Here is an 11,997-nt window from a genome sequence, read left to right as displayed (position 1 = left end):
TCTCTTTCAGAATCCTTCGAAAAGAGGAAGATGTCAAGTACCTGTGACCCAGAAACCAAAAGCGTCATCGCTTAGCGAAAGAGTGACTCCAGAACAGACACGCTTTTCCGTGAGGAACCAATCAAAGTCATGAACGAACCAGCATCACCCAGAATTTAGAAAATGGAAAAAGAAGACCAAATGGGTGCAAATGAACATAAAATCTGGCTTCTCTTTTCAGTAGAGAATGTGGATATTAGTCCTTTTGATTTGGTGGTTAGAGGTGAGAATTATTGAACAAAGATGAAATGATAGCAGACCTCCCTTACCACGAATTCTGTCTGCTGCTCACTTGTCAAGGAGGAGTCTCCCTGCTTCATGCTTATTTAAAAAGAAGGCAAGAGTTTTATAGATTTAGTACTTTTTACATATGCTTACCAAACAAAAGAAACTACAATCATGGATAAGAATGTTATATGGAAAGCTTTATTTACTTGACGGTGAGAGCACGCCGTGAATAGAAAACGAGAACGGTTTTCCCCATGAGTAACTTCACCAGAAATTCCATCGCCGCCCGACATGCAGTGATAGTACTTGAGAGAAAGATCAAAATAAAGAGTTGCGTTCACACATCTCTGCACTTGCAAAACATCAGAGCAGGTGAAAACTGTGATATGGGAGGGCTGCTATGCCCCGCTACGTATCTTTGACTACGGATCACTCCTTCAGAGATGAAAAACCACTCAGAAAGCTTTGTGATACAACCCGTGGATTCTCTTCCAAGAATCCTCCCTTTGTATCTTCAGCTGTTTGTAGAAATTCCCAATGAACGTCTCAGCCTTGGCGTATAGCTCTTGGTTTGTAGGTACTCCCACTTCTTCCTCCTTGTCCTCTTCGGCTGCTTCATCGTCGCCGTCGCAACTGCCGATGAAAAACAGGCTCGGCATAGAGGGACACTTGTTCATTACCTGTCCAATCTTGACCGCCATCGTAGGAGCTTGCTTTGCCTTCTCCGAAGCCGATCTTCGGACTGCCTTGGCAGAAACTGCATCAGCTCTCGGCGGCTGACTAACACCTACGGTAACACCAACATTGCCCTCAGTAGCTGCAGACGCTATGACCACTTCCGCAGATTCTTCCTCCAGAGCCCTAGGCACATCAGTTGTCATGGGCTCTCTGTAATCTAAAGGCTTAGCTGAAACAGTAGTCAGTGCAGGCTTCTTTTCCTCCGAAGGAGGCTTAGAGGCTGTGAGCACTCCAGACTCTGCACCTAATGCGATAATGAGGAGATTAAAAAGGAGAAAGAAGTAAAAGGGCCTCTTGGAGTTCGATAAAAGGGGACTGACGAGGAGAAGAAGAGCGATGAGAACAATCTTAGCACACTGGGACCTGTGAAACTTCTCCATGGCGCATTAAGAGGAGCAATAACTAGTAAGAGGTAAGGAATGGAAGCCCTCGTGAGGATGCTTATAAAGAGTGAAGACTGAAAGAGACGGAATAGATCAGCAAGCTAGATTTATATTTATCTCGGGTGACACGGAAGTTAATTGGCTGCCGGCCGATAAGGTCGGTGAGAATATACCTCGCTTTTTTCCTTCAAGGGGAACTGGGATGTCTCGTCCCACGGCTGTAAATTGTTAAGAGTGGACTCAGCCGACGTCCAGGAGGATCTTTGTTCCCTTCACGTGCCCACTTGGGCTAGTGCTTTGATGGTCCCAGTTATCTAGGCCACCGAGTTGGTTCTTCGACAAGACCGAAGCGTTTCGTGGACCAGTTTAGTCCGATCACTTTTTCCTTGGAGAATGTTCGACCCAGGATAATCTCCATTCCGTGGCTTACGTTAAGAACCTTTCCACGTTCAAAAAGGTCGAAATTTTGAACGTACAGAAGAGCAGATCCCCTTTTATTTATCTGCTGGGGGATTGGAAAGCGAAATAAAGAGCAACTGCTACATCTCCGTCGCTTATCCTGGGTCCAGGATGTGCTTTTTTAAATCAATTCACCACAAAGAGTATAAAGTCGAAGGTTTATCCAAATTATCTTTCTTCTCATATTTGACATCTCTTTCTAATTCCTCACGACTAGAGATCACCCTTTTTTTATGACGCATGCCCACCATTTACAAGACGGATATTCTTTATCAAAACGGTGGGGCTCCCTTCCGTAGTCACTTTTTTTTTTGTTTTTTTTAAACCCAAGTTGCCTTATCTCCCACTGAATATGGACTACTCGTATCTACAGAATGACACTGTTAAGACTCGAGCAATTTGGATAAATCAAATGTTTTCAAGTTTTACTCGTGTTTTATTTACTAGAGAAATTTGAGTGAGAAATGGAAGCATGATCATCTCTTTCATCCTTATGTCACCAATCCCTCCAATGTGATTGCAATAGTTCGCCACCAAATTTCTTAACATCTAATATATTCATTATCTTCAGGTTCAACTTCACAAGTTGCGCAACTTAACAATTCACATATGACAAAACAGTTCAGTATTTTGTGTCGGTTGATGACGGACCAGAGGGCTTATTGTGATTATGCAGCCAATTCAAAGTTAATGAAAAACACTAGCGACATTACAAGGATCGATGATGGCAAATTGACTTGTATATAGAATTACATCATGGGTTATAGAAAATAATTAAAATGATATGGTTACATGGGTGCTTGAGCAACTTGTCACAAAAAATATACCCTATGCACTGCAGAAACACCACCTCCTCTAAGAATGCTAAGGCAAGTATATGAAGAGTTCGTCCAAGGTGGTACAGTCACGGATTGTAAGGCTATGCTCATTGGCTAGATGTAAGAGACAAATGAAACATAAATGAACGGATATGTCCCCTGGAGCCGCTGCAGTGCAGTTCACTGGAAAGTCTCTCAAAAGATTGCAGAATGAGATCTGTTCATCTACCTGCCGAAATTTTGAATTGACCAATTAAATTAAAATGGTTAAATAAATTACAAAGGAACACATCAAACTGTGCTTGACTCATAACTATAAACAAGGATCATTCTCATAGAAAAGAATATGGCAAACGGAATGTACTACTTAAACAGATATAACCTGAACTTCACTTTTTTTATTTTTTTATTTTTTTGCATGAATTTCAGACTCCAAATTAACTATTAGTTTGAGCAAATTCAAGAGATTTCAAAATAGCAGGTTCAAGTGCTCTAGTGGCACTAAATCCTCAGAGATAAATTCTATACTCTGGCATTAGTGAGAACTCGCAGGGGCATATATATTAGACCATTTTCATGTTGTCAGAAGCTTGCATGAGTATTGTCTGGTATTGTATCTCTAACAAGATTGCAAAGTGACCACCTGCTTAAACGGGACATGGCAAAATGATTCTCTTTTACGTAAAAATGGAATCATATTTTATAAACATAGAGAAAATCAGATTAATCCATCAGATGGGCAAACAACAAAAATAAGCAGAAGAATGAAAACTATTAGTGTCACCAATCCGTATGCATCACAACAATCAATGATGAACAAGTGGCTTGTCTCCTATAGTTCTCCAAAAATTTAGAGGCTCCCCAGTTCAGTTTGTGATAGTTATGACAAAGCAAATATAAAGAAATAAATTAAACCATGTGTACATAGGTGTAACTGAAACCACTCACTTTTTCATTCTTTTGATTGAGCCCTTGCATACAACTCCACAATGTTTCTTTCAACACATGAACATCAACCTGTTTAGATGACTTGTCATACTGAACCTCGATTTTGTTAACCTGCATATTTGGTAAAAAACAATTCGAATTTACAATTTGTTGCTGAAAATTGTGAGTTGTAATGATATTACTCCAATCAATTGATAAGTTTGGTCAATCTGAGTTGCAGAATGAATCATAACAGACAAGAAGGTAAAAAACCTGACGAGGAATCGACACAAGAGTGCTAGAATCTTCTGCCTCACTCAGAACGTCTCCACCACCAAACTGATCGGTGCCATCATCATGGTCCCATTGTGGTATTGGATCATAAGAATCACTTTGATATCCCGGTTCAGCTGATGACAGAATAAAGCATGAGAACATGCCCACTTCAAAATGTTGGTTAATTAGAAACAAGCAATGGTGAGCATGAAGGAAATTCATATGCATGACATTTTCATCGCTAACACTACACAACAGAAAAGCTACAATAAAGCCTAAAAAACTAAGACATATTTCTGCAGAAGAAGTGTGATTAAGATTCTCAATTCATCCAAAACTTGTTCAGCATCCTTCAGAAGTATTCCCATTTAGCCCTTCAGACAATAGTCGGTTTTAAATTACCACTTGAATTGCTTGATCAGTAAATTTCTTTGACATTATATAACATAAAATTTCAACATTATAAAATAGTGAGGACAACAATAATAATTGTTGAAATACATGTATAAGGGCATTTTAGTCATTTCCTATTTATTTATGTGCCCCTCTGAGTGTAGCAGTAAGTCATCATAATAGAAATTTATGTTTCAAATTGTTCTGATAAGTATTTAGGAAGTTATAGAGTTTTATGCAATAAGGTCCATTATTGTACTGTCTTCTTTTTTTACTTAAGTGAGTTATTAAATAGAGAGGGTTTGACTTTTCCAGTCCTAAAGAGTGCTGCTTTATCACATTCTTCCATCTTTCTCTTGCCTCTTCTTCTTTTCTCCTTCCGTCTTCTATTTCTCTACTTTAATGTTTTTCAATAACAATAGCAACAATAATGATAGAGAATGTTATCATGACAATGATGGTGATAATAATAAGAACAGCAACAACAACAATTGAAAGAGCATTCCTTAGAAAAGGAAACAACCAAACTGAGAATGCTATGCAAATATTTTTTTGTGAAAGGGACCAGAAAAAGTAAAACAATCTACATATTAAGAGAAACTTGTATGTTAACTGTTCTCCTCAAGCTGAATAAAAAATTGTTTGAACATGCCCACGAATATAAAAAAATTTCTTTCTCTTGCCTCTTCTTCTTTTCTCCTTCCTTCTGTTTCTCCAGTTTGATGTTTTTCAGTAACAATAGCAATAATAATGATAGAGAATGTTATCATGACGATGATAATGATAATAATAAGAACAACGACAACAACAATTGAAAGACCATTTCTTAGAAAAGTAAACAACCGAACTGAGAATGCTATGCAGATATTTTTTTTGTGAAAGGGACCAGAAAACTAAAACATTCTAGGTTAATATGATTCATAGTTATTTTTATGGCATCAGTGATTCATTACTAATAAGTATCACACTGACTGTATTGAAGAAGGTTGTAGTTACCCATCCTTACATAGCAAATACTGAAATTTCCCTTGTTTGAGTGCAGAAAACATTTGACCACTACTTTTATTCCCTAACAGTAATTCTGGTGGGTCCGGTGCCTTTGAGCCATTAGAAAGTAATTGAATGATGCCATGCATCATCAGATTAATAGCAACAAACGTTTCTCTCTCTGCAAATGCATGTAGCATGTTTGACAATGGTGACAAGAACAATATCCTCAAACAGGGTATGAAAGATGGCTACATTCATGAATCACCCTTCTGATACCAAGATTGTGGACACTAGAGACAGCAATATACGATGCTTCTATAAGCTATCCTTTCCAACAAGAGAATTATCCAGAGATGGCCTATCTCAACATCTGAAATAAAGTCTTTAGTAACCTTAAAAGTCCCTTGTTTGAGAACAGCAGAACAACAGGGATAAGTGACTTCTGGTTGAGCTTTACATTTAAAAAAAAAAAAAAAAAAATGGATTCTGGTCTCCCTTAAGTCAAATGCAAGCATGAGCCAGTCAAACTAAACTCAATCAAGCATCTCCAATTACTTCACCATGACTACAATTTTAGGGCATTTTATTTTTGCTCCTACTTCAACATATCTCCAAATAAGATCATTCATTTCATAGTGAGAAAATAACACTTTTAAGTAACATTACATCTGTTAAAAAATTTAATTGAAGTTTACTTAGTTTTCTAAGAACGCATTTGTGGAATCTTAATTCCTAGGAGGCAAAAGAGAGCAGGGATATTATTGTAAAAAGGAGAGATTATCCTAAACCCAAAGCACACCTAAACTATTTTCACATTAAGCTTTCTATTTATTCTCTGTCTCTACTCACTTTATGTACCTACTCTTTCACATAGAAGGCCAGAGTTTTGCATTCAAGTCATTATGTACGGTCATTTACCAGAGGGCACTCTTGTTGTCAGGTAGTTCTTTCCTTGGTTGATTTTTCCTTTCAGCCTGGGAGTTGCTGTCACTGAACAAAGAAACATTGTGACCTAGTTTTCCTGGCTAACTTAAGCTTCTGGCCAAGAGAATAAGTTACTAAATAGAATGTCTCTTACTTTTCCTGTTTAACTTTGGTTTTAAGAGGAGAGAACTACTTTCCAAATACATGTGTTTTTAAGTGTTCTCAGCTTTCATCAGTGAACAGAGTTAGATCAACCTGGTCGATTGCCTCTCTTCCTGTACGTGTGTTTTTCAGGTCACATGAAAAGACATCCTTCAGGTCTTGGGCTTCCAATTTTCCTGCCTGGAATTGACAATTTTTTTAATAATGGAAACACCATTGTTAAATATTATAGTTAGTCTGGTTGCCTGGCTTTGCTTCAAACTAAACACTTGTCCTGCTCTATAATTGCTATGGGTATTCAGCTAACTTGTTGGTTCATGAATCTGGATGAGATGCCTGACATGTGGGGTGAATTTGGCATCTTCCTTGGTGGGGGTCATCCTGAAGTTGAAGGCAATGTACAACTAAGGTTGTGATTGGTGTTAATAGTTTTACACAAAGACTTCTAGGGAACTTGTGATGTATTAAAATAGTTTCAATCAAGTTTGTTTTGGAACCGATTTTCAGAAACTCCTCTATGATATGATTTGGATAGAGTCAAGGTTTCGATTCTTTGGATTCTCTTCTAACATCCTCGCATCGTCTCAAATTATGAAGGGGACTCTTTGTTGTCTAGGAAGATCAATGAATTCTTATGTTTGTTTAGTAACTCTTAGTTTCTATTCAGACCTTTAATAGCTTTTTGTTGTTCGATCTTTATTGCAAAAAAAAACTGTCCTCGTGCTTTGCAATGTCTTTGTGTCAATACCTTAGTTTGAGTTCTATAGATTAGTCTCTTTATTGTGGGATAGATGGGTAATGTTCTGCTGCCCTTGAGTGGGTTTTGCACTATTGTTACCTTCGTTTGAGCTCTAATTGACCCAAAGTGGGATTGTTCTACTTGACAAGCTTTTTTTTTTCTAAACATACTTGACAAGCTACAAGTAGGGGTAAAACTGTTCCTGCACGATCTGTTTATCACAATTTTTTTCTCCAAAATCATATACAGTGTTTTTTGTTGATTTTGGATTTGCTTATTTTTGTCACCTATATTTTTCTACCTTATCCTATGGTTTGACTTCACTTAGGGCTACACCCTCTAGTCGAAGACAATCCTCTTTGTTGTCTTTTTTGTGTTTTGTCATCTAGTAGATAGACTTCTATAGATGATCTGTTGTTCAAGGGGAGAATGGAAAAGGTAAATACTAGGAGAAATCTAACGTTTTCTAGGCTTACTTCCTAGATTGAGAGGGAGATATGGTGTTAAGTGTAATGGTGATGATGAAATCTTGGTGCAAAACTCAATGGTGTTGATGAACCAAGGTTCAAAAATCTTTTTTAGCAACATTTTTATGTGAAACACATGACAAACTAGGTCAAAGCCACATAACCATAGCAAGCTGGCATCCAGTTGTGCTTGTTAAAGACTGGTTTGGTTATCTTTTCACTGAGATTTAGATTGAGAACAGCGTAACTTATTTTTGTAACAAGCTGAAGTTATATACTTCAGCTTGAGGGAGAGTGTTATAAGTTGTAATTTAAGTTTACTTAGTTTTCTTAGCTTTATAAGAAAGTGTTCTCGTGTGGAATCTTATTCCCTTGGGTATAAGGCAAGCAAGGATATTATTGCAATTTATGCCATAGTTTAAGTCATAAATAGGAGAGGGGCCATCTTAAACCCAAAGCTCTTCCAAACTATTTTCACATTCACTTTCTCTCTCTTCTCCCATTCTCTCTTTCTCTTCTCACTTTACATACCTGTAATTTTGACAGCATTGGCAAAATACAAAAAGATAACGGACACATGAATTCTTGAACAATGGCTTTCAGAGATATGCACACTACAACATGGAATGGTCACTTACACTTGTTCAATAGAATGCACAGGGAAGATCACATATGAGTTATTGAAGGTGGTACAATCACTGTTAAATGGTTAAGGTTGCTCACAAGATCTAAGAGAGATATGAATGGGGATAGAAGGATACATCTCACCATCTTTAGAAGCAGATTAAAGCCAGTATAGAATGTTTTACGAAGTAAACTTCAGTTAGTTATGATTTCAAAGCATGCAGATGAACATCCACAGTCCAGGTTTAGCAAAACGCACCTATAACAGGTTTCTCATTTGACTGTTATCCAATCTTTTTGCTCAAACCATTGCCCGACCCACATCTTTGAGGTGGATCAGGTTCAGAATTTAGCACACCCAATTGGAAGCCTATTAATTTAGTGAACCTATTTGCCATTTTCAAATGTCTGTCATATTTATTTTTTTCCTAAACAGCAAAAGAATAATTACTTCAGCTGAGTCTACATGAGGCACTGCAGAAAGATCAAGAGACTGCAAAACTTACATGAGAATTCTTTCCCACTCTTTGCCAGACACTGCAGAAAGATCAAGAAAATTTTCAGATAATTGCCAATGGAAATAAGGGAAGATAAAAGCTAAGGATAAGATCCCAACCCAAGAAAATCCTCACCATGACATTAGGCAGAATAAACAACTTTACAAGATCCTCAGGCTGATAGTGACAATCTTCTGGAAGTAATGTATTACAAGGACCTCTAATTGAAGGTAGTTTTAGTGATTTTACATTTTTAGGTGGACAAAAAATATCAGGCATTTCTTTTTCCAAGGACTGCACAAAATCAATATCTAAAGCCTGTTGCCTTTTGTTTCTTGGTCTTTCTGATGATCCTTTTGAACCACTATCAGAACTTGGAACCGGCTCTGGACCTGCACAACAGTCTTACAAATAGCTAAACGGCTGTTTCTAGAAACAGGACACAACGAACTTGAAAACAAGAATGCAAAACACTAAATTCACAACCTATACCTTTTGCTCTGCGATATTTCCAATGATCAGGGCCTGCCCAAGCATTATGTTTTGAAGTAAACCCCAAGCCTAAAAACAGAAAATCAGCAACATTTTCACATCTGTCATCCACATCAGGTCCATGGACCATATAGTGTTCCTTATCCTGCAAAAGTAACCCAAATTTGTTAAAGACTATAAACCAAGGTTGCTCAACAAGTAGCAATCTGAATATACCTCATGGGGACTTGGAAAATTTTGGTCTGTAAAAGTTGAGCAATCATCAAAAATGTCTGTTGGATCTGCATGGTCATAACTGCAAGGACCACAGTTGTCAAAACCATTGTCTTCCTCAGATTGTGTACCATCAGCTGCATCATCTAACCCTAGAGATTGCTGACCAACAGATAACATATCAGATGTCCTTCTGTTATCTTCATCAAACTGACTAATAATGTCCCTCAAAGTTGGAGTGATATCTGAATTCTCAGAAATGCAGTTCATCATCTGTTCAACATATTCTGCAAAAGAGACAAAAAATGAAAGCCAATGAGAGATCATGTTAAGATACATACACAATGAGCACAAAGACTCTAACCACTTAATGCAAGAAAATAAAGCAACAAACCTCTTGCAAAAGAAATATCAATCACATCTGATTTTTCACTATCTGTTGCACATGGCATAATCTTCCCAGGCTTTTCAAGTGAATCAAAAAGAATCCGACAGCCACCATCGACACCAAGATTATTCAGGAGGAGACCCTTAGCTCCACCTTCATCAAATTGTGCAGACATCTGATGATAAAGAGGATCCACCGCAAAAGCCACTAAAACACTTGCATGCAAAAACAAACTACATGTTAAATTCATAAAAGCGATACTCAAATGAAAAATGATTTTCACAATCCAACTCAAGAATGTTATTACCATCGAACTTCTTCACATTGAGAGCCTCAAATGATGACTCCAAGGTTGATAAAGGACACACCTACACGTATAAAAAGTAATGAGCAAACTAGTGCATGCTCTGACTATTTACTAAAACAAAACAAAACCCAATCAACCTTCTTTTCTGGCTCTTTCTTGGAGTGTCGATCCTCTTGAACACCATTGGTTTGATCTTCCCCAAAGGCAACCTCTATAATAATTAATACTAAGTCAAGATATGCATTCAAAAAATGCAAATAGCCATTGTTTGTAAACTTATCTATGAGGATATAAGATTTGCAAATCCAATGATATCAACATAGAAGAAAGAAATTATTCCTGATAAAGAGAACAACGTAGAACAGCCTAACTTTTAATAGGTAAACCTTTGAGAAGTTATAATTTTTCTAGTATTGTGGAAAAAATCTGGACACAGTTTGAAGTTTATGAACTAAATTCTATACATATTCAAAATTGTAGAATATAAATGAAAAAGATGAACAAACCTAGCTCTTCTGTCAAGATATCTATTGCTAAATAATGTCATCTTGCTACAAAAGGCATCCTACTTTTTTTTTTTTGGTGGCTACCCAGCTCTTTAATGTTATAGTAACAGTAGAACAAAAACAAGGTTGGACACTACTTTCTAGCATAACTTGATGGCATAAATACACAACTTAGATTTTCTTCCAGATCCAAAGGACCTCCAAAAACATGTGGAAAATGTACCTACCCTTAAGGCCTTAACCTCATTGTTGTTTCCTTAGTCCGTATATAGGCCATATAAGGCAGTAAGGAAAATTATAAGTGAAACCTCGTGTGAGTACGGCTACCCACAAATATACTTCAAAAACTATTAAGCTTGCTCGTGTTATTCATTGAATGCTCGGAAACTTTACTCAACCATGTTTGCAAAATGGTTATGAAAAGATAACATTGAATCTCTCACACAAAGAAGCATTATCTAGCGCACAACGGGTTTCAAACATCTAAATTATAATTTATTTTAGAAATGATACGACGATAATAGGAAGAAGCAGAAGAAGAAACGCGTAGACTCAAATTAAACCTTTTTCATCTTCACAACCGGCTCGGTTGATCCCACCAAGAACCTTGTACGCTTCGGAGTGCACGGAGTCCACTCTCATGGAGTAAATTTTGACACCAGCTTCCAAAGTGCAACTCGCCTGAAAATACAGACATTTAGATATACCAGCATTTACGTTTCTAAAGCGTCAAATCGCAAGAATACGCAACCTTTTGAAAATTTGTCTCCGCATCATCTTCTTCTTCGACTTTAATAATCTCGCTCAGATGGTCTATAAGACTGAGTTCCCACGTGTTCTTCTGATTTATTTTCTGTGTCCAATAAATTTGCATGTGACTAAAACAAATAAAGCATAATGAAAACCCTAATAGAATGAGAACGAGTGAAGCGAAATGCAAATGCGACTCTGGTGTTGTATCACGGTAAAGAGAGAAGCTACTTACGTTCTCACTGGCGAGTTTTATACAATTCTGGAAAAGCTCCATGACCTGATCTCTGCCCAGTATATCAGATCGATCAAACAGAGGAGCCAGAGCGACTGACTTCCGACGACTAGCAGCGGCACGTGCAGCGCGGGCTTGAGCCCTCTCGAGCTGATCGTCATTAGAACCTAAAAAGAAAGGCCCTGTTGGAGACTGGAGACGAGAAGCTATCGGAGTTTTCTGCTTCCCCCCTTTGTTGAGGTTAGGAGTGACGCATTCTCCCATTTTCTTTTAACAGAAACAAAAAAGGACACAGAAAGCCTTTTTTCAGTTCTGCAACGGAGATCGTGAAGAAGACGGAGGAAATTTCGTTGGATAGGGGGTGAGGGTGAGTCTGGATTTCTGTAAGAGTAGCTGTTCGCTCCGGCAAGAGTTTCAGTGGATCGAATGATTTGAATCCTGA

At 37.7% G+C, this 11,997-nt stretch overlaps 1 protein-coding gene across 1 annotated transcript; it reads right to left on the bottom strand.

Moving 5' to 3' along the window:
* Positions 1-2,453: 2,453 nt before the first annotated feature.
* LOC137955121 (condensin complex subunit 2) lies at positions 2,454-11,967 on the bottom strand. The gene is made up of 13 exons (XM_068801995.1): positions 11,556-11,967; positions 11,322-11,423; positions 11,134-11,251; positions 10,202-10,275; positions 10,065-10,125; positions 9,764-9,964; positions 9,373-9,656; positions 9,157-9,301; positions 8,800-9,056; positions 8,674-8,704; positions 3,866-4,002; positions 3,614-3,724; positions 2,454-2,894 (listed from the first exon to the last, which is right to left on the bottom strand). Exons 1-13 carry the CDS (start codon positions 11,817-11,819, stop codon positions 2,712-2,714), a joined length of 1,968 nt encoding a protein of 655 aa, XP_068658096.1. The 5' UTR covers positions 11,820-11,967; the 3' UTR covers positions 2,454-2,711.
* Between the last annotated feature and the right edge of the window lie 30 nt (positions 11,968-11,997).

This window comes from Aristolochia californica, unplaced genomic scaffold (genome assembly GCF_029961685.1).
Source record: "Aristolochia californica isolate CCGP_79_NKW_82.1479 unplaced genomic scaffold, dmAriCali1.0.hap1 SCAF_1, whole genome shotgun sequence".
In the NCBI taxonomy this organism is placed as follows: domain Eukaryota; kingdom Viridiplantae; phylum Streptophyta; class Magnoliopsida; order Piperales; family Aristolochiaceae; genus Aristolochia; species Aristolochia californica.
This window is presented reverse-complemented; position numbering and strand designations above follow the sequence as displayed.

Excerpts from the sequence above, each read along its gene's own strand:
- LOC137955121 (XM_068801995.1), bottom strand. The coding sequence starts at position 11,819 with ATGGGAGAATGCGTCACTCCTAACCTCAACAAAGGGGGGAAGCAGAAA. Across the intron at positions 9,657-9,763 it reads TGATATTTCTTTTGCAAGAG|AATATGTTGAACAGATGATG; the intron begins GTTTGTTGCTTT and ends TCTCTTTTGCAG. Across the intron at positions 4,003-8,673 it reads GAGTGGGAAAGAATTCTCAT|CTGAACCGGGATATCAAAGT; the intron begins GTAAGTTTTGCA and ends TTCTGTCATCAG.